General features: G+C 35.7%; 1 protein-coding gene across 3 annotated transcripts; it reads left to right on the top strand.

Moving 5' to 3' along the window:
• Positions 1–12,529: 12,529 nt before the first annotated feature.
• On the top strand, positions 12,530–18,283 carry LOC149545589 (disease resistance protein ADR2-like). Of its 3 annotated transcripts, XR_016353606.1 has the most exons (6): positions 12,530–13,219; positions 13,334–14,609; positions 14,692–14,952; positions 15,069–16,388; positions 16,779–17,449; positions 17,809–18,283. XR_016353606.1 is itself a non-coding variant. In XM_089790729.1 (5 exons), exons 1-5 carry the CDS (start codon positions 12,660–12,662, stop codon positions 17,265–17,267), a joined length of 3,888 nt encoding a protein of 1,295 aa, XP_089646855.1. In that variant the 5' UTR covers positions 12,547–12,659; the 3' UTR covers positions 17,268–18,283. The 3 variants fall into 3 exon arrangements, 2 of the variants coding, with proteins under 2 accessions (XP_089646855.1, XP_089646853.1); XM_089790729.1 differs by having other exon boundaries at positions 12,547–13,219; positions 13,334–14,591; positions 16,779–18,283; XM_089790727.1 differs by having other exon boundaries at positions 12,548–13,219; positions 16,779–18,283.
• Positions 18,284–23,049: the final 4,766 nt, after the last annotated feature.

The raw sequence follows: 23,049 nt of genomic DNA, 5'->3' as shown, positions 1-23,049 counted from the left end.
GCTAGTTTAGGCCACTATGCCCCAACTAACCAATGACTTCTTCTGATCCTATAGGGTTTCTTCCTGACCCTATTCCCAAGAGGATATCTCCCAACTATCCCCTTCCCTAGGATCTATCCACACCAATTGACTATGTCAACTTCAATCACCCCAATATTCAAATGAAGGCATTTTCTCTCTACTAGGAAAAATTGGACACAAACCCCAATGCAATATCTAGGGTTATTATATGGTCCTCAACTTGATATTTCCAAACTCTCCTAATCATCACAAGACTCCACTCACCAACCCAAATCATAGATGTCCTTTTCTTTCTTACTTGACCTACTAGGTCTAGAGCCCCAATTAGGCCAAAATTTTCAAACTCACTAGGTGCTCTTGCACCATTCTCCCCATGTGACAAAGAACTCATGGTGGATAAATCTAAAGGAATTTAGTAGGAATACCTTTCTTTCCAAAATCACTCTCATCTATCCATGTTACTTCAGATTCTAGTTGATCCTTCCATTTGATAAGATGCTCCATATAGGTGCCATGACAAGTCTTCTTCTTGATTCTTGAATCCATAACCTTTTCAGCTTTTGGCTGAGATTATAATGGGATAGTGACTTCTTCAACCTTTGATTTTGTTTGTCCTTCTATGAATGTAGGCCCTTTATATTGAACTTAGTCCTTGAAATTAAAGATAAGGTAAATTTCCAAGTTTGGTGGGAGTTCTATTTTGTCGGCATTATAACCATAATTTGCAAGTACCTTACAAGGTCCTATCCTATGGATTTGTAGCTTGGTTGGAACACCCTATGCAAGTACCAAAACTCATCCTTGGCATCATATAATGGCTTCAACACCTTGGATCATCTCAAAACATCTTATCTATCATGTTCCAACTCCTTGCACACTCTAAGCAACTCATCTCTTACACTTTCTCAGTTTTGCCTCTTCTAGGCTTGTTCCAACTAGCCCTTGCTAGTCACTAATTTGTTGTTTTCTCCAAAATTTTCCATAGAACTTCCTAAACTATTGGGTGATTAAAAAAACCTTTTCCTCACTCTAAAATATACTCCAAAACCAACTACACTTGTTTTGTAAAATATCACTCAAACCTGGATATTTCAGTCTGCCAACTAGGCCTAGTTTGAGGCCATTTACAAAGCAACTCACAATCCCTTGAATTTTGGAACTCCCATGAACCAAAAAAGTCTTAATACACGACTCAAATTCAAGGATTCTTCTATTTTTTTGGTCTCATGATCAACTTTACAATGGTTTTTACAAAACCCTCCTTTCTAGCCCCTTTACCCTAGGGCTTTCTAGAACTCTTACTTTGCAATGTCTCTAGAACCACAGAATGGTTCAAAAACCTTCACTTTTGTTATATTAGATGACTTCAAACATAAAATGCAACTCTTGTTTGGAGAAAACACTAAATCCACCTTGGGAGCAATCACATACCCCTTTTTATGCACTCAAATTTTAGGGAAAACTATGGAAATACTTCTTAAATGGTTTCAAAACTTGACTTTTCAGATGGAAATGGTTATTATAGACTCAAACCAACAAGAAAAATCCCAAACTTGAGGTTTCTCAACACTCAACAATCAAATTTCAAAACTGTTACCAGCACTTACTACTAGGACAATTTCTAGTTTTAATGGTCAAACTCCCAAACCATACAAAGGACCCCCAATTTGTTTTAAATTTTTAAACACTATTTTTGGAGACCTACAATAACCTCTCTCACTTTTTGGAGATCATACTCCATTTTCATTTTACGATGCCATCTCGGGTGATGCTGAAACTTGCAATGTCGGCTAGTACAAAGTTGCCAATTGCCAAATCTCTCTCACCTTTCCTCGTGGGATTGAACTGTCTGCTCCGTTAGCTCCATGTGGCTGGGTAAACCCTATCCCCAACCTTTTCCTATCCCCTTCAGTGCTTGAACATTCTCAGGCACGCCAATCCAGAATTTCCCCAAGGGTCACTAAATGCCATAGGGCTGCGATCTTTGACAGGGTATATCTCGGAGCTCGTGCGAGGTATGAATGCGATTCCAGTTCCTACAGGACCATGTTGTAGAGACCTACAATAAACTCTCTTTCTTTTTGGAGATCACATTTCGTTTTCATTTTACAATGCCATCTCAGGTGATGCTGAAACTTGTAGTGTTGGCCAGTACAAAGTTGCCAACTGCCAAATCTCTCTCATCTTTCGTCGTGGGATCAAACTGTCTGCTCCATTAGCTTCGTCTGGCTGGGTAAACCCTATCCCCAACCTTTTCTTGTCCCCTTCAGTGCTCGAACGTTCTCAGGCACGCCAAACCAGAATGTCCCTAAGGGTCACTAAATGCCATAGGGCTGCGATCTTTGACGGGGCATATCTCGGAGCTCGTGTGATATATGGATGAGATTCTAATTCCTACAGGACTGTGTTGCAGAGAACTACAATAACCTCTCTCACTTTTTGAAGATCACATTCTGTTTTCATTCTACAATGCCATCTCGGGTGATGCTGAAACTTGTAGTGTTGGCTAGTACAAAGTTGCCAACTGCCAAATCTCTCTCATCTTTCGTCGTGGGATCAAACTGTCTACTCCATTAGCTTCAGGTGGCTAGGTAAACCCTATCCCCAACCTCTTCCTGTCCCCTTCAGTGCTCGAACCTTCTCAGGCACGCTGAACCAGAATGTCCCTAAGGGTCACTAAATGCCACAGGGTTGTGATCTTTGACGGGGCATATCTATGGGCTGTCAATACTTCGACTATACTTTAAGTCAATGATTATCAATATGTGAAAAAATGGAATTCATTGTATTTTGAAGTACTAAGAAGATGGCCTTGCCCTTCCCCAGGAGTTTCAGAAATGGGAGACATTAGGTAAGAGAGTGAAAATGTTACTATCGCTTCAACGCACATGACGCAATTGGAAATGCAAATTTTGATGGTAATCATTTTGTGATAAGGGAGAGACTAGGGATGATCATTGTTACTATCTCTTTAGTAGTGGAATTTTTTTTGCTCTTGAATTTGGTGGGGGGGGATCAGTGGTAAGTCTCCTTGGATATTCCTTCTTATGATGTTAGTGACAAGTGTTGCTCTTGAAAACACTTGTACAATCTTTTTTAAATTAGAAGATAAAAATAGATAATTGTAAGTATTAAACATGATTAGCCTTTAGTTCCTAGAAGATCTTTATTTCCCCATCAATGCATTTAGAAAGTTAAGTTTTAAGAAGATCATAAATAGAAAAAATTAGAGAAGCGATTTAAACATTTATATTGATTGGAAACACGTGAGTCTTGAGTTTCCTCTACCTTTTAAAGAACGTTCCTTAGCTAGCAGACATAATAATTCTCAATTAAACTTGTGTTAATTCAGTATTAATTTTGTAATTAACTATAATTTCAGTATCTGTGTACAGGGGGTGACTGAGAAAACTATTTGAGGTCCAATTTAAAAATATATTTGTAAGGATCTCGACCAAGGTTCACAACTTCGATGATTAATACATTCATTCAGGCCAGAACCTCACTACAAAAAAATAATATATAAAAAAGGTAGTGAATAACGTCATGTCTAGACCCAAATCAACCAATGAAAGTCAAATTAGCATAATGTGGAACAACAATATATGCATTGAGTGGGTTGTCATAAAAAAGCTTCATAATAAAATTCATGTCTCGAATTAAAAGACCTTAAAGAACATTTATGCTTGTAACACAAATGGCCATTCAAAACTGAATATGATTACAATATGTGAAATAGCATTACAAGAACTTGTAATGCTCTTGTGAACATCGTGTTAATTCTTGTAAGAATCCCTAAGATGCTTGTTATACTCAAAATTTTTTTGAAATTGAATTAATTTTTATCCTGTCGGTTAATTGGCTTAGGGTGATATATGCTTCTTGGATGGAATAATGAGTTCGTGATTAACTATGTATTAAGATTCATAGCATCTTCTAGTTATTTGCAAAGGAAATTTATAAATTACTTGCTAATGTCATATGGCTTGCTTGAGAAAGATGTCTGTGTTCTTATTGATGGGTACTAATGACTATCCACATTTAGTTCTTCAATATCCTATTTGACAAGCTTTCCATAGACATTTCTTTGCCATACTAAGTATTTTTGAAAACATATTTGAGTAGGACTACAGTAGATACTACATGATGTTTTAACAAATAAAGTAATGGGTTAAAGACTATTATTTCCAAGGTATTATGTCATAGTATTTTAATTGTAATGATCTTAGACTAATGATATTCTTGAAGGTAACTTCAACATGGAACAAGAAAGACAACCTACAGCCAAGGCTATATTGTGCCTACAACCAAAGCCATAAATGCTCACAACCAAAGCCACTAGTGCACATAGCCAAAGCCATGGATGCTTATAGCCAAAGTTACAAGTGTTCGCAGCCAAAGCCATGAGTACATCAAGTCGATGATCACAATTGTTTACAACTATTCACCAGAAAAAGCTTCTTTGCAGTTTTTGAGAAATACTAATAAAGAAAAAAAGAACATCTACTAGTTGGTAGACATAATGGCAACTCTCTATCAATTGAATTTAATTTCATACATGCACATATCTAATTTAATGTCATACACGAACATATCTAATTTAACGTCATACATGAACAAACATATAATATAAAATGATAACCAATAATGTCATATACATTAGCAAACACATAATATATTATGATAACCAATAATGTCGTATATGAATAAACATATCATATATTAACCAATAATTTCATACATCAAATATAGAATGTCATATGTACATCAAATGTGTATCAAATATGTCTCTCAGATGCCTATATATATACACGGGGAAGGAAACAAGTCTCTATATATATGTATCAAATATCTCAACTACATATTTTCCTTCCCACGAGGGGAAGGGAACAAGTCTCTCGATGTCCTCTGCCGTCATGTGGAGGGAGACAGTGGAGATGATGGGGCCCTCCTGACACGCTCACTTGACCTCTTGTTGAGGCTCTTCTCCAGTTCCAACTGATACAAAGAAAGTAGATATGAATCAATATTTATTATACATTGAAATCAAATATATGTACTCACAAAATCAATTATTTTCTTACCGCCAACAAATAGTCACTCTATAAGTCCACCTCAAATGCTCGTGGACGATCAGGCATGACAAGACCCTACCAAAATTCAATAAATATAATCACTTATAAATAACATTAGAAAATTTGAGATTAACTATTATAAACAACAACTAAAACGAAGAAAATTCTTTCATACCTCATTAGTGGTTGTGAGCTAGCCATAACTGCAGCCACTCCACTATCAACAGATTGTCGTAGATGAGGAGGTGTGTCCGACATCATGAGCTGCATGCCATAGAATACACGTTATATCTAACATGAAACATGGAATAAATAAAATCAAATGAATTAAATTAACATGAAACAACTGTACCTGTGTGAAGCTCGTATGATGTCTCTACTCTGCGTCTGTGGTAAAGGTTGAGGGTCCTATGGAGAACTGATGCACATGCATATTTTTTTTGGTCAATCCTTAATATGATTACGTAATAAATATATGTATTAATTAAAATGATTAAATTGATACATACCTTAGGACTTGTCGAAGGGACAAAAAATGGGCTTGGAGGATCACCGCTAGGCCCAGGAACACTTTGACACTAAATTTTGAACAATGTCAATAAATCCTAATTAATTAATCATTCACTATACGTATGAAATGTGATCAAATTAGTAATTTACCTGTGTGTCAATGCCAAATGTCTCGTTCAGGAACTGATCGGTGATAAGCCCATCATCTGCACCATCTCCGACATGAGTGCCAAATGTGCATAGGCATCCGCATGAAGTGCACATGTGACCATGACATAGAGAAGGCTCCCCCTTAACTAATGGGCTCGTGGAATGGATGAGGGTCAGCGTCAAAGCATTAATGGTCCCTAGAGTGCTGGCCTCTACATGTTCCTTCACAACTGAAGGAATAATCACATGCTCACGCTGTGGATGGACCACAGTTGCCCTAACTACATCAGGGTCACGATGTGCTCCTGGCCTCTCAAATGATGACCCCCCACCTCTACCCTGGGAGTCTAACATGTCAAAATAATTGGGGATCTCCCCAAGGACAAACTCACAATATCAAAAAATACATGGGGACCTTGTGATTGTTGCAAGGAGGGGCATCAAAAACCATCCACCATCTATCCCAAAAATTATTTCTAATAGCATCATGTATGCACCAATGGATGGGGAATCATTTAGTACCCTCTCTAATAGTATTTTGCTCACCGGGTTTTCTAAATAATGCACATATACTACCTTTTGGTATTTCCTTTTTTCTAACATCTTCATATAACAATTTATTTTCATAAAATCTTTTTTGTTCATCCCTCTTAGCCTACCAAATATCTAACTAACCACTAACTGAGGCTATCTGAGTGTTAATGGATTCGAGGGATGATGCCAATTGAGCCCTCATTGGATTGGTTTGTCCAGATTCTTTCAACCAAGCAATGATTCTTTCTAATTCAGTTTTGCCTCTCTCTATTTCATTTCTTATATTTTCTTGTGTGCCTGGTGGAGGTCTTGCAATTGGTTTGGGTTGTGGAATTTGTTCTTCTTCTTGAGGAGGGTTTTTGTTTTGGGGTTCTTGAGGGTTTTGATGTTCTTGTGGATTTTCTGGTTGATTATGAACATTTCCTGATAAAAAATCAATTGAAATTAAAATAAATAAACAAATCTAAATGAAATTTGTAAAAACCCTACAAAAGAATATAAAAAACTTACAAAACAATATGAAAAATATATCAAACAATGCAAAGTTAGGTTTATATCACTTACGGTGTCGTTGTGGGTGCGCTTGTGGTCTTGGATTTCGTTGACGAGGAGGGATTTTGGCAAATGGTGGTGCAAATGTTGAGTCTTCAACTTGCGTATGCGCTGCTCGCTGTAGGAGTAGAAGAAAATGTTGATGAAAATGATGGGTTGTGGGTTTGCAGCCCATCATATATACTTTTTAATTTTTAAAAGTGCGTATGCACTTTTTAAAATAGGAAAAAAAAAATTTCTTGTCACCTTTTTGGCACCACAATTTGGTGCATATGCCCGAGTATAAATCTTGGATTTGGGCTCGTGATAAATAACAGGATGCATTTTGTGAGTGGTCAAAGTGGGCTACTTGGATTTTGCAAACTAGAAACAGTGACAGAAAACATTTTTTGCAAATGTAATTGACCTGGCAAAGTGTGCAAATGGATTTGTCAAGACTTAAAAATTGACACACTTAAAGTATTTTCAGAGGAAAACATAGTGGTACAATCCATTCAATCTCACAAATCATGAATTAGGAGTTATGACATCACAAACAGGGGTTCCAACAAATTTGCATGTGCTAACACTAGTAAAAAGATAGAAATTACATTTGGAATCACGTTTGAAAATTGATCAAACAGATTTGTCATAACCTAAAACTTGAAACATAACAAGTCTCTGACATCTAAAATGTAATGCAAAAGGAATTTCAACATTTTGGTCAACTGGGTCAAAGTTATAACTCGTCGAATAGGGCCTCCTAGAATTATGTGCAAAGTGCAAATGCATGAAAACAGTAACTGACCAACTTTGAGGGATTCAAAACCTAGTCAAATGGACTCGAAATGACTCAAAATTTGAAACATAGACTCTCAGGTATGGACGCTGAACACTCCCAAAGTGACAAGTGGTGAAACATTTCGGGGTGCAAGATATTCAATGAAAAATATAGCCTCCTGTCACTATTTGACAATAAGGTGAAAATGTAGATTTGGAATTTGCTCAAAACGGGACGCCACAAAATGGCTCAGAATCTCAATTTAACTTCATGAAACAAGTGGATGCACTAAATGAAAGGTGTTAGAAGTATTAAACACCTCTTAGGCCTCAAACTGACAGTCGAGTACATATGCATTTAAAAGTGTTTATAGGGCTCAATTTTCTCAACAGTGCTCAAAATTCGGGCTACAATTTTTAGCGCCAACAACTTGATCCTCATACTACGCAATTTGGAAATCAACAAGGCACTACTCCCTCACTTCCAAAGCATGCACACCTTGCAACCAGCCAATCGTATAAGGATAAGGATGTCTCATTCTCTTCAAACCAAGTTTTTGAACCATCTCCTCAACAATAATGTTATCTGTACTACCATCATCTACAATCACATTGCAGACTTTATCACAAGACTTACAACGAGTCCAAATCATTTACTCCTCTAACAAGATTCAAGTGTTCTCTGACCAACCAATACTCATCGAGCCAAACAACTCTCTTTTAGATTGGTAGAATCCAACTCCAATAGCATACAACTTCCTTCTTTGGTTCCTCAACTCTTTTAGAAAAAGAAACATCCACAACAACATCTCACTAATCCTCTTCTCCACTATATCAAAAAAACTCACAATCATCTCAAGGTCCAATCCTCTTAGAGCCATCTTCCAAGATCTTCGCAAACCCTCTGCTATAAATCACCAACAGATCAATCTTCCCAAACAAGATCAACCTTCCATCCTTGCAACCATAGATTCATCTGCATGTCCTCTCAAGGTCCTTTTGCAAACTGCCTCAACTTCGGTGATCTATCTACACACTTAGGAACAACCTTCACTCTAATACCACCCAATGTAGTGCAAAGTAGGAGAATCCTCAAAGTAGAATTTCTAGCCCCCAAAAAATAACCACATAGCAGAAACACAATAATAATGGATGATTTAAAGCCAAGTCACAATAATTTATTCATAAAATAACTATTACATGCAATGTGTCAGGCTGTATGGCCTTCTCAGTTACAACCAAATACAAAGCAATTACAATAAGAGTTTTGCAAGATCCCTCAAAATCCAACCCAAAAACTAGCTAGTCCAAATCCACACTCTGGTAGAAACCTCAAATGATGATCTGACTAGTATACTCAAGCCCACCAAGCAATCTCCTTGTTTCCTAAGTCACATCGAGTATCTCTTCTCAAAATTCACTCCTCTACCACCTCCTCTTCTCTAAGATGAATGAATAAAAATGACTAAAGACTTACCTTCAACCCCTACTTATACCAATCTAAGCCACAAGTTAGCCTAATAGGATAAAAATTAAATATCCCTTACACTAACTACTTGAAGAGCCATAAGTTGGCCTCCAACATGAATTAAATACTAAATGCCTTTAAAGGCTTACAATAACTATTAAATACATCAAAATTAACTACTCAAAACCCAAATAGGTCCACTCAACCCCACCAAAATCCCTTAATCATGTAGGATACCCAACTAACCAAGGATTCTCCTACATCAGATATATGCTATGAGATTTATACCTAATTATAGGGCATTTAGCATATTACAAAACAACATAGAGGATGTTGTACTAAAGTCAAAAAAATGTGGAAGATTACATATGGACTCGCCACAACCAATGATGATGAACAAGAACCTATTGAGGTAGAAGATGATGAAGAAGATGACAATGGACTAGACATAGTTGAGGGAGTCACTGATATGAATATTGCTGATCAGGCAATAGTTGAGGAAGAGCAACAACCAGATTAAAGTGTACAAGATACATAAATGGTGAGTGCCAGACCTCCATAGCTGATAAGTGTAAGTACTGAAACCATCAAAGTGAAGGATGTATTTGATCCTATTGATTAGAACATCAATCCCTAATAGAGGAATATTTGGAAAGGATACTTATCCAATATACACTATAGGCCAAATTATGTGACAACCCTATATTGGTAAGTGTAGATGAACATTAGAAGTCAGAGTCTATGAATATAGGGGAGAATGCAAAAACACAAGAAATACCTACCATCACTCAAGTCACAAGTGTACAACCTTCACCACCCTTAGCTACATATAAAAGGAAGGAGACAATAAGTTGCACTATTAGTACACTCATGGAAGGCACTCCAATCTTAAAAAATGTATAAGAATCTAAAAAAGACAAGGTTGAGATAATTGGAGAAGACAAGGTGGAAACACCAGTAAATGATGAGACACAAAGAAAAAGAGGTCAGGTTGATACACTTGCACCTCCAACACAAGATCAAGGTGCAACTAAAGTCAAAGAGGTAGAAAAGAACAAGTCCGAAGAGACAAATTTGACACCCAAGTCGAAGGAGCTAGTAGCAATTCAAGCACGAGTGACATTACTAGAATCAGGAACTCCTTCCAATCAAACTTGTTAGAGGCCGAGCATAGAGAAATTTGGTTGTGGCCAAATATCCTATAGGACTTCCTAGGCTTGTAGAACAATTTCAAAGCTAGTGCATTAATGAGGTTGTACAAGATTTTGAAAGTCAGTGTGGGATAAGCAAACAAGTAGAAGCGAAGTCTAAGATTGTTGGCATTTTTGGTATGGGCAGGGTGGGAAAAATAACTCTATCAAAAGAAAATTTAAATTAAAAATATTTAGATTATACTCGCTGCTATTTTTTGTTTGATGTTCAAGAAGCCTTTGTGAAAAAAGATCTGCCTACTTTGCAAATGAAGCTCTTCAGAGAACTCTTTGACAAAAAAGATCTCCCAAGCTTCCAAAGCGTAGAGGATGGAACAAGCTGTCTCTATAATCATTTCTCAAGGAGCGGCAATTTGAGCTACCTAATTGTTCTTGATGATATTAATCATGAGGAATAGTTAGATGCCCCGTTGCTCGGTGATGACACATTAAACCAACATGCATCTTAACCTTAAATCTCAATTAACTCCAACCTTACTAACTTAACCCAATCAAGTTTGATGTTTAATTTAATTAAATGAAAACTCTAACTACAAGCTTTTAAAGTATCACATTTCTAATTAGTATATCCTCATTACATATGTTTAAAGTAATCAAATATATCCTAAATACTAAACTATAGTCATAAATGGTAAATCCTCATCCTAAATGCTAAACACTAATATTAAATTTTATATCCTAAATTTGAATCCCTAATCTTAACCATAATTGTAAAAGCTAAATATAAATTATAATCCTATATTAAATTTAATCATAATAAGAAATTCTAGATACAACTTTAACCATAGCATGAACCTAAATCTTTATAATAAAACTAACCTTAATAAAAATACTAACTCAAATTATAATACTTATCATTGTGTAAAATCTAACCTTGACAATAATCATAATTTAAGCCTCTATAGAAGCAATAATCCTAACCCTAATATAAATACCAACCTAAACCATGATACTATACATGATACAAACCCAACCTAAACCATAATACTAGCCATGATACATACCCTTGCTCTAATAATAATAATTAATATAGCCCTATTCTTTACTCTAAGCCTAATCCTAAGCATAAACACAATTCTAACACTAATCGTAATCATACCTCTAACCTAAATCCTAACCCTACCAACAATTCAAAATATTTCCTTAACCATATTCTAAATCCTAAATCTACATATGCTGTATATGTTTAACTCTAACTATATATATTCTATATTTAAAATATATAGAGATGCATCGAGATGCTTGAATTTTTTCATCATTCACCTTTAATATAGAGATAAAGTTAATACTGAAAAATTCAACTCTTGATGTATCTCCATGTACTTTAAATATAAAATATATATTAACTAGTAATAAAGAAAATTAGAGTATAATATTATTTTTTAATTGAGAAAAATGTTATTTCATTGTCATACCAAATTCTATATGTTAATTAATTATAAAACTAATTCTTTTATTTAATGTATTAATACATTTTGATTTTATGTAAATTAACATTTAATTTTAGAATTTCATAATAACTACCTCCAAAAAAAACATTTCTTAACAATTAAAGAATTGTGATTTAACAAAATGCACCAACATATTAGAAGCTCGTCGAACGAGTTTGGAAGAGCCAACTTCCAAGATGTTTGCCGTTGTTGTCGGCGATCGAACACTATGGCCAGAAAAAGAAATAAAGAAATTAGAATGGATCTTTGCGATGTGGGGCCAGCAGATAAGATACCACGCCTTGCTCGGAAGTTTTACAAGACATTTTCGCTGATATCATCTATTTGTGAACTTTCAATCACGTCGGTGGTCGGTGCTACGGTGCTAATTTATCTTTCATACTTTTCTTTATCGTCTCCAGCAAGTTAAAGCTGTTGCCTCGTTTGTAGCGCCAAACGCCTCTCGAAAAAGAGTACGAGGTAGTCCCATATCACTGTCACCATATGTAAACCCAAAAACTATGACATAGTGTCGTGGACTATAAAACTTCCTTTCCTTTCCTTTCCTTTCCTTTATAACGTGTACGCTGTCCTTCCTTCCTCTGTTCAATCCTAATTCACATTGGTCTTCCCCTTTAATCACGGTAAATTAGTCCACTGCTTTCTCTCGTACGGCCTGCGCCTGAATTTTCTACAGTTGACGCGTCATGTGTTCCCTCTTTCCAAGTTCTTCTTATGCGCGTGAAAATTTTATACAGTCGACGCGTCATGTGTCACGGGATCCGAGGAAGAAGATGCCAGGGAGTTTCCTCGTGGCTTCCACTCGCTATTTGTAGAATGTGTTCTCTCTTTATATTTTCTTGCTCTGCTCGACTGCAACTCACATTTCCTTTCCTCAAAGCCAGCCTCTCTTGTTTCGAGATTTCTGCCCCAACCTTGTTTTGCATTCATGGCTTCTTCTTCCTCGCGGCCTCCCCTACAAGAATATGCTTTCACTGGGGCTTCTTCTTCTGATCCTCCAGCTTTCTCTGGAATCGAACCTCCCCATGAAAAGAGGAGGGTTTCCGAATCTCCAAGATTGTATGAGGTGTTCATCAACCACAGAGGCCCTGATGTGAAAAATAAACTGGCTCTTCAGCTTTACAAATCTCTGGAGAAGGTTAAGATTAGGGCATTTCTTGATTCGGAAGAGAAAGAATATGGAGTTTCATTTACATCCGCCATTGAGAATGCCATCCGCTCTGCTGCTGTGCACATAGCTATCTTCTCCAAGGGGTATGCAGAGTCCCCATGGTGTTTGGAGGAGCTCGTTCTCATGTTGCGAAGTAAAGCGAAGATTATTCCCATTTTTTATGACGTGGAGCCTTCTGCGCTACGGCACGTTGAAAAGGGAGTGTATGGCAAAGCATTCTCTGAATACGAAAATAAGAAGAGGTACATGGAAAAGCTTGAGGAATGGAAGAGAGCCCTCCAATATGTTTCATTTATTGCCGGCGAAGAGTTCAAAAGGTAACCTTTTTTTTATGGCCTCAGCGTATTCGATATTTTACTTTGTCTTAGTTTCTCCTTCGTTAGTGGTGATTTGTTTTTGGGTCTAATCGAACGCTGCTTCTTTTCATAAAGTTTCAGTGACTGGGAGAAAATAATATCAGCAGTGCACAAAGAAGTACAAAGGATGAAAAACTTGGTTGTGGCCAAATATCCTGTAGGACTTCCTAGGCTTGTAGAACAATTTCAAAGCCAGTGCATTAATGAGGTTGTACAAGATTTTGAAAGTCAGTGTGGGATAAGCAAACAAGCAGAAGGGAAGTCTAAGATTGTTGGCATTTTTGGTATGGGCGGGGTGGGGAAAACAACTCTGTCAAAAGAATTGTTCAATCGAAAACATTTAGATTATACTCGCTCCTGTTTTTTGTTTGATGTTCGAGAAGCCTCTGTGAAAAAAGATCTGCCTTCTCTGCAAATGAAGCTCCTCAGAGAACTCTTTGATGAAAATAATCATCCAAGCTTCCAAAGCGTAGAGGATGGAACAAGCTGTCTCAGCAATCATTTCTCAAGGAGCGGCAATCTGAGCTACCTAATTGTTCTAGACGATATTAATCATCAGGAACAGTTAGATGCCCTGTTGCTCGGTGATGAATTGAATAAATTTGGCAATAGTCTGGTAATAGTCACCACTCGAGATGTAGGAGTGCTCATAAACGCAGGAATTACAGTTGGTTATCATTTGAAAGAAATGGATAAAGATGACGCAAAAGAGTTATTTTGCTGGCACGCCTTCCGTCAACCTTATCCATTCAGGGAATGGGAGGAGCTGGTTGACCCCTTCGTTCAGATTTGTGGGGGCTTACCGCTGTCACTTCAGGTTCTGGGCAGTCATGTTCGTGGCCGAGATGGGAGGTTTTGGGAGCTAGAATTGAAAAAGGTTAAAAAGACACTGCCTCAGGACATACACGGCAGATTAAGAATAAGCGTTGACACGTTGGATGATGAGGAAAAACAAATTTTCATGGATGTCGCGTGTTTTTTCATTGGAGAAATTACGACAGACGCCCTCAGTGTATGGGAGGCATCGGGATGGAACTCTCAACATGCACTGCGAAGACTGAAAAATAAATGTTTGGTTGAGGAAATAGAATCCGATAAATACAGGGGCTTGCTAGATTCCTCCAACTACCATAAATACAGGGGCTCTCTAAATTCCTTCCAATACCATAAATACAGGGGGGCGGTAGATTCCTTCTGCTACGACTCGGTAGATGACTCCTACTTGTTCTCGAAGGAGTCTGGGACTGTACTGAGAATGCATGACCACTTGCGGGACTTGGGACGACAGATGGCAGACGAACTGAGTCATCCTCACCGCCTGTGGCGTTCTCAAGTACATCTCCAATCTTTGGTATGATTTCAGTTTTTATAGTGTAATTCGTAATCTTAAATCTTTACTGCAATGTAAATCTCCAAATCTCCGGTGAATGCAGAAATTAGAAGCATTCCAAAAAATTCTCACCCAACCCAGAGTTCGGTGTTTGCTTTCTTTCCTTATCGGGAATACTTCTATTAAATGCTTTGTGGGGGAATCAGAAAATACGGCTGGGACGTCAACCGTTTTACTATGGCATGAGATGCGTGGTTATGAGGACACGCTCACAATCATTCCGCCCTGGATACCTCTTCAAAATTTGCATTCCTTAAGGATCGATGGCGGAAGTCTGAAAAGATACTGGGATAATGATAAACAGGTATTTTGTTCTTTATTCTCGACAGTTGAATTTTGGTAATCGAATGAATTATTTATAGTACTTTGGTGACTTTTATTTACTATCGGAAATTTGAGTCAAACTACTTTGATTGTTAGGCACCCTCCCACCTAAAAGAGCTGCAGATCCTTGATGATTCTGAGTTGGAGAACTTAAGCTTCAGCTTTCTGACCCGTAAAATTACAATTCGTAACTGCCAGAATCTAAGTGGTGTCGCAGCAATATCTGATGTTCCGGTGCTGGCAGAATTGAATATCGGTAGTTGTTGGAAGCTTGAAGAATTGTTCAGATCTGATTGTTCAGATCTGAAGAGTCTAACAGGAATGTCTGGTCTTGAGAAGCTAGTAAAATTGCAAGTTGAACAGTGTCCAAAGCTTAAGGAAATAAGTTTCTTTCAATTGAACAGCCTTGAAAAAATTAGAATCTCTAGTTGTCGATATCTGAAGAGCATGGTGGGAATGTCTAGTCTTGAGAAGCTAGTAGAATTGGAAGTTGAACAGTGTCCACAGCTTGAGGAAATAAGTTTTGTTCAATTGAGCTACCTGGAATCTATTAAACTTTCACACTGCCAGATGTTGAGAACTTTGAAAGGAACAAGTGGGCTTACGAAGCTAGTAGTATTGAACATAAGTGAATGTGAGGAGCTTGAAGAGTTCAGTCTTATTGAGTGTCCCCATCTGAAGTCCGTGAATGGAATAGATTTTCTAAAAGAGTTGGCACAAACGCAAAAGCAAATTGAAGAATGTAAGAAGCTCGAAGAGTTGAGTCCTGCTCGGCTTTGCCCCCTACAAAAAGTTACATTTTCTGGTCATGATCAGCAGAATATGGTAGTATCTCATCTTAGGAACCTGGTAAAATTGGACTTCATCGATTGTGGATACATTAAAAAGTTAAGTCTTGATCCACTCCGCTATCTTGAAGCAATAATATTTTCAGATTGTACTAAAGTGGAGAGTATTGAAGTGATAGATTGTGAGAGTTTATGCAGAGTAAACCTTCAGAAATCACCCTATGTTGTAACCTTGACCATCTGCGAGTGCCCCGAACTTGAGAATTTGTCAGAACTTGTAAATCTACGACTGCTCAGGATGGTGTCATTGTATAAATGTCCGAAGCTGAAGAAAATATCACTACCTACAACACTTATCAAGCTCACTCTGCATTGCTGTTCAGAATTGCAAACGGTAGAAGGACTAAATGATGGTACAGATGTCGAAGAGCTATTTATCAGTAATTGTCCAGATCTTGAGTCGGACGAGTTGAGTCTTGACCAACTGAGTAGACTGAAGACAATTGCAATTGTAGGCTGTGGGAAGATACAGAAAATAACAGGTATTGAAAAATTGCATTCACTTGAAAGAGTGCGGCTCCTCTACCGCAACAATGAAACAGTTCGGGATTGCATTTTGAATATGGAGGTATTGATTTCAACTCTTTTTATAATCTATTGGAGGGAGGGCTTTTTCTTCACCCTTGTTTTTGTTAGCGTTGCACTTCAGTTCAGCAGTGATTTATGGCAATGCAATCAGTTTTCATGCTGTTAAAACTTAAAACGGTGATTGCTTATTCATGATTTTACCGATTTCCTCCGCATGTGTGTGCCTAACTAAGAAGTACTATTACCTTTGTTAACTATTAATGCGACCGTATTAGCTGCATGTTATTCACCCTAGTTTGTCCTCAAATGTTGGCTTCAGCATTGTATTTGAAAATTCTACAGTTTTTCCATTCGTTGTCAACAAATATAATCTCGATCTCCCTAGTAAACGAAGAGAATGAACTCATAGATTTATTTACTTTTCATGCAGAAGCTTCCGTCGGATTTTATTCAAGTAATTGGCAGAGCAGACGATGGAGTAGAATCAAATCTCAACGCAAGCTTCTTCTCTGAGGAAGACGTTAGCGCCAATTCAGTCATCCAAATTGGTGTAGATCACAATTGCCCTGATGATGAGGTAAGTGCAATCATCTTGTGCGCTGTGGTTGTGGTCAAGACTTCCACTGCAGCAGATATGATCAATGACTTCATGGGAGGATCTGACCAAAATCCGTGGCTAAAATTTGAGGTGCGACAAGGAGAATGGTTAATTGCCTCGGTAATTACCAACCCAGATGAACTACAAAGATACATTCTTGACAGGGGATACTATTTTCCCTTTGATTATGTTTTTACAGACCAGGCGGTAACGGAAGATGTAATGGTGAGGAAGGGGTACAGGGTGACTCTGCGAAGAGAGGAAGAGGAAGAACATAAAGCTCTGAATTTGCTACGTAGAATTGTTGATAAGCTGTACTAAAAAACAGGAGTACAATTGATTCAGTCGAAACTTAAGTAATGGGAGCGTGTGTCTTTTAGACTTCATTGCATGCAGTTAAACATTTCAAGAAAATTGGTAACCACATCAGAGAAGAAAACAAGCTAAGAAATTAACTGCAGATCAAATAGGATCTCCAGAGTCTGAAGGAAATCTTATTTCTTGTGAGTAATCATATCATATCATTTCACAGTCGATGTCGATGTTTTTTTGATAAAAGTTTTGTCAGCATTTCATAGAATCCAACGTTTCTAAAAATATTCTTTTTGTTATTATGTGGAAGATGGACAAGCTCTTTGGGCGATGGACGGTTGATAATTGCCATTGTCGATAGAAAATAAATAAATTGGAAAGCTGTCCGCTTTGCAAATTAGCAGGATTTTGAAAATAATCCCCTCTGAAACTTCTGTGCCTTCCAGAATTGCCAATGAAACCCAAACAAATAGGTTTTTAATTATCTGAATGGAATGATAATGATGTATGCTACAATTTTTTTATTCTAGTTTTTTTTTTTGATATTCAGTGTGGAAGATGCCCAAGTCTCAGCCTGTTCCATTTAGATGACATCGGGAAGATCTCAGCCGTCGGTATTGTGATGGAAGAGGCCCATAAAATTTCACTTCATTATTTCTCTGTTACAATCTAAGAAACGAAGAAGGATCCTACTATGCCTCGGAATCACCTTTGGTTTTCACTTTCTTGTTTAGTGTTACAAAGCTTTTATTTGAGTAGCGATCCGTATGGGTCTAATTTCAGACCTGTCATCATTTGAACTGGCTGTCCCTGTTTTTTGCAGGGTGCGCCCAAGTCACAATCAGACTTATTAGACTTCTGATGTCTATGCAGACATTGCATGATTTTCCTTGATTTGGTCAGCTATTTGCTTTTAGACTCAAGTTCTTATGTTTGATCTGGGTCCTCGGACTTGTTAATATTTTTGAATGGTTAAAATACTTTTTTATTTTGATGATATATCATGATTCTATAATGACGTTTTATATTATTATGATTTTATGGTGATGATTTAATTTGAACTTTGTTATAAGTAAATAATAAAATGATATTTATTATAATAGAATTGATGTATTTCAAATTTGATTAGTGATTTAGGGCTAATCTAGTGATGAAATATCTAGTGGCTTGAGATGTTTTAGTAACTTTGGGGGGTGTAATTGAGGTAGAGGAGGCTAGCTTATTGGTAAGGTTGTGATTAGAAAAACTTGGTTGTTTTGCACATATTTGTTTTATTTCCAACTTGATTTTCATGGATGAAAGTTGACTTTAAAAATAAATTCTTTCTTTATATGTATTTCTATTATTAAAAAGGTTGTGAGATTTATATGATGCTATTTTATTTCTTTAAGGATATGAATTTTAGAATCAAAATTTAGCATTGATGTTTTTAAGTAAACCATCACTTTCTTTGTGTGTGTGTGTGTGTGTGTGTGTGTGTGTGTGTGTGTGTGTGAAGAAGATATTTTGGAAGATTGTTACTTTTAAACCAAACATAAGTCTTCACTTGACAAGTTGGAGACATTAGAGAAGTCAATCTTGAAGAGTGATGAAGGAGTGGGTCTTTATTACGGAAGTTAATGATTAATAAACTTTACTTACATGCTAAAATGGAGGAACTATAGACTTGCGACAAGAAGGTAACTTCCTAGAGAAATAATAGAAAGGAAAGTTATGGAGAAAACAAAGAATGAGGGGAAGAGTCAAGGAGAAAACATGTTGAAGGACACAATAAAGAAAGGACAAGTTTCTAGGGAAAGAAAAATAAGGATAGCACAACTAGGGAAAAGGAAGATGTTCTGCTATTGAGAACAGTCAAGCAAGATCAATTTTCTAGGTTCGATACTCTTTTTTAAATTATTTATGATTTAATTGTTTTTTCTATGTTCACAAACATGTGTTTTATTGGATTGAAGATATTAGGTGTTCTTAATTTGAATTTTGGACTTTACAAGAAAACAAGGAAACACACGCATGCACGCACGCATGCACAAATGCACAAACACGCACACACGCGCGCACACACACACACACACACACACACATTAGCAGATTCTTGGTTTAGATTGTTGTCTCTATAACCAAAATCGGTAAGTAGATCACTGATCCTTGTTGGTCAGGGATGTTGTTATATTTATATTCTTGTTCTACCATAAAGAGGATGACAAACCATGGATTGATGTTATTTTATGAGTTTAATTGTGAATTGACAAGACACAATTTCACTCATTCTATTACAACATCATGGTAAAGATGCAATTAATAACTTTTTTCATTATGACCTTTTGGTCATGTACTTCATGTATTTTGTATGTTCATGGTGTATGATGCATTATGTATTGGTCGACATCCTTGTTGTCTTATTATTATTATTTTTGTAAATGGATAACTTGTATGTTCAACAGAATGGTTAACTTTCTTATTGTACCTTTTCTTTTTCATTGATGCTATTTGAAAGTTTGTGGTCAAATTCTAATAATTATCTTATGAATGAAATGGAAAAATATTGTGTTGACTAGTCTTTGTGATTGATTGAATATGATTAATGTTCAAGTTAATGAGAGTTTTAGATTATTGGTGGTACAGGAACAACTCAAGTTTGCATTGAAGGATGAAACTAATTAGGTTCATGTAGAGTGAAATGAAAATAATATGGTCACATGAAACATGTAGAAAAATAATGTAATGGGTTAAAGTTGTTGCAACCCAAATTTGGCATAAATTTGTACATTAAGACCAATTAGGAATTATGAGGTATATTTGATCAAATGGGGTCAAAATATGGGGACAACAACTTGATTAAGTTTTTAATTATGTTTTAAGACTATTATAGTTATTTCAAGTTGTTGTAGGTCTTAGAGTACTTGAAAGATTGTGAAATACAATGTTGCATAGAAAGTTGTAATGAACTGTGAATGACAACATTGACAACATTTGTAAAAAGTTGTCAACTTTTGCAAACTAGGCATAATCACCCAAAATTGGTCAATTGTTTAATTGAGGAATTATATCTCATGGTGAACGTTCAAATTGAATTAATTGAATCAAAGAATAAAATGAATTAACTCAAATCAACTATTATAACCCATTTGAAAAATGCACATGAATATTCATTTCAAATAAATTGAAAATTGACATTTATCTCCAAAATGAATATTTTATTCATAATGGATGGAAATTAATATTTTATTCATAATCCATGGAAATTAATATTCTATTCATAATGGATGAAAATTAATATTTTATTCTTGATGGATGGAAATTCATATTTTATTCATAATGGGTGGATAATCATATTTTATTCAAGGTGGATTCATAAATCATTATTCTATTCAAAATGCTCATTATTTTAATCAAAATGGGTTCTCCATTTTGAATAAAATAATCCAAATGGGGCCTTCATTTATGAATTTTTAATTCAAATTGGATTCCCTTAAAATGATTTTTAATTCATTTTTATCTTCACCATGGTAAATTCTCAATTCTACCCCAAGCCCTTGGAAAAATCTATAAATAGAAGACATTCTAAGAGCTAAGGGAGGAAATTTTAGAGCAAAGAAACTCTGTTAAATTAAGCATTCTATCTTTCATTTCTAATTCATTTCATTTCTATTCTAATTCAATTCTAGCTTAATTATTTTGTTTCTTAGCTTGATTGTACTCCATGCTAGCTTGCTTTCATTTACCTTAGCTTAAATCTTGCATTCATGCTAGCCTAAATCTCTCATTCTAGGGGTGTTATTGTCACTGACTTAGTCTTAATTCTGAGAGCATTTAATTCCATTTACATATTCATTCCCATGTTAGAGAGCTATAAGATGGTTTCATAGGTTTTATGCTTAATTTTGATTCATTATATGTGCTAACCCTATGATCTAATGTCTTATTGAAGTGTGTTGGTTTTGTAGATACATGATCCACATTTCTCACACACAATAGGAAACTAATTAAAAAATTAATTGTCAACCATTGAGAATACATTATAAAATCTCTATAATGGCTCGTACATGTGGTGGTTAAGGAGAATTTGCAAGTTGGTAAATTATATAGTGAGGAATTACAATAAAGTTTGTTTGTTTGTATGTATGTTTCCATGTTAGTGCATTTGTATGTTGGGATGATTCATAGATATGGTTAAAAAAATATTTTATATTTCATTTGCATCAAATTTTAAGATCTGAATTTGTAGAATAAGGGAGAAAACTTAATTTTTCTATTGCTTGGTTGAAACCCTTGTCACCTAGGGTTTGGAGATAAATAATGGGATTTGCATTTGCATCCATAGTTGGAAAAATTTGAAATGTGGACTATTGCAGGGCCCATATATGTATATTAATATTCTAAAATATTTCAATGGTTATGTTATTTAAATACAACATTATGATGACACTCAGTTATCTTGTAAGAGTTAACTTATATGTTTTAATGATTGATGATACATGTTTTTAGAATTTCAATATTTTGATTTAAACTAATTTGTAGAGATGCTTAAAATTCTAAATAGTAATGTTAGGATTTTAACTTATGATATGTACTAGGAGCTAGTTCACATGCTCAATGATTTGACAGTTAGGGATTTAGTGTTTCACTACTATGATAGAAAATGGATTATGATGATATTCAGAATGTTAATTTGACTATATTAAATAGAGATTAATGTTGATATGCAAATTTTGATATTACAATGGTGAATATTTCTTATGAAAACGATTAGAAAGGAAAGTTAAATGTGATAAGTGAATATACTAATTAATGTGAATTATGCAATCTCAAATTGTCATGCACATATATACATGTATTTTTACATTATTTTCATTAGACTACTAATGCTCGAGTTTAGTGTGTAGGAAATTAACCATGGCTTTAAACTAGGGAATCAAGACTCAAACTTATGTGAACATAGTTAAACTAATGTTGAATCTTTGGAACATTCAACACTTCGCTGTAATGAGTTTTTCCTAAATGTGAATTGTATGTGTGTATTGATTTAATTTAAGGAGAAATTAGGGGAATGCCATTGTGAATTGTAATGTGTTTTAATATGTCATTTGACACTTGTATTTTCCATGTGTAGATGACATGTCATTTAGAGTTTTGGAAAAAATAAACCTAACCGAAACCTAACCCCATGAAGTACCCAAGTTAGCCTCACATGGAAAAATGTTAGGATAAGTCTTCATCCATTTAAAATTCAAATTCCAACTTCCCATTGACTTTTGGGGATCTAAAAGTGTCACTTCTAGGGGGTTATTTTGTTGAAAACTAGTGCCCACATGATAATAGTATGGGGTGGGGGTCTAAATCTCAACATAAGTTGGTCTAGATGACTTAGGAGACCCTCTAAACAAGTCACTTTCAAAGCATTTCGAAATTAGGAGTGTCACATGACTCTTCCACACTCTCCTAGATTTGTCAAGGCTATTTTTTTAGGAGACAATGGTGTAAGGTGTATGCACCCTAAAATGGTCACCTTGACTATGTGCCCTGGTTTCATAATTTATCTCAAGCTTGAATCGATATTTACATCACCATTTCTTTTGATCAAATTAAATTATTTGAATTATTCAATTTATTTTAATTATTTAATTAATCATTATTAGTTTACATCAATTTCCTTGATTAAATTAGAGTTAATTTTAGATAAATGGTCCCAGAAATTATACACTCGGAGCTTTAATAATGTTTAATTTTAGCTTTAGTTTTAGCTATAGTTCATGATAATTCTTATGAGGATATCATGAACCAAATGGTG

Source organism: Cupressus sempervirens, chromosome 7 (genome assembly GCF_028749045.1).
Source record: "Cupressus sempervirens isolate cs-2001-9-10 chromosome 7, ASM2874904v1, whole genome shotgun sequence".
Lineage (NCBI taxonomy): Eukaryota > Viridiplantae > Streptophyta > Pinopsida > Cupressales > Cupressaceae > Cupressus > Cupressus sempervirens.
This window is presented reverse-complemented; position numbering and strand designations above follow the sequence as displayed.

Coding starts and splice junctions, on each gene's coding strand:
- LOC149545589 (XM_089790727.1), top strand. CDS start 12,660: ATGGCTTCTTCTTCCTCGCGGCCTCCCCTACAAGAATATGCTTTCACT. Junction 13,220..13,333: donor GCCGGCGAAGAGTTCAAAAG/GTAACCTTTTTT, acceptor CTTTTCATAAAG/TTTCAGTGACTGGGAGAAAA. Junction 14,953..15,068: donor ACTGGGATAATGATAAACAG/GTATTTTGTTCT, acceptor TTTGATTGTTAG/GCACCCTCCCACCTAAAAGA.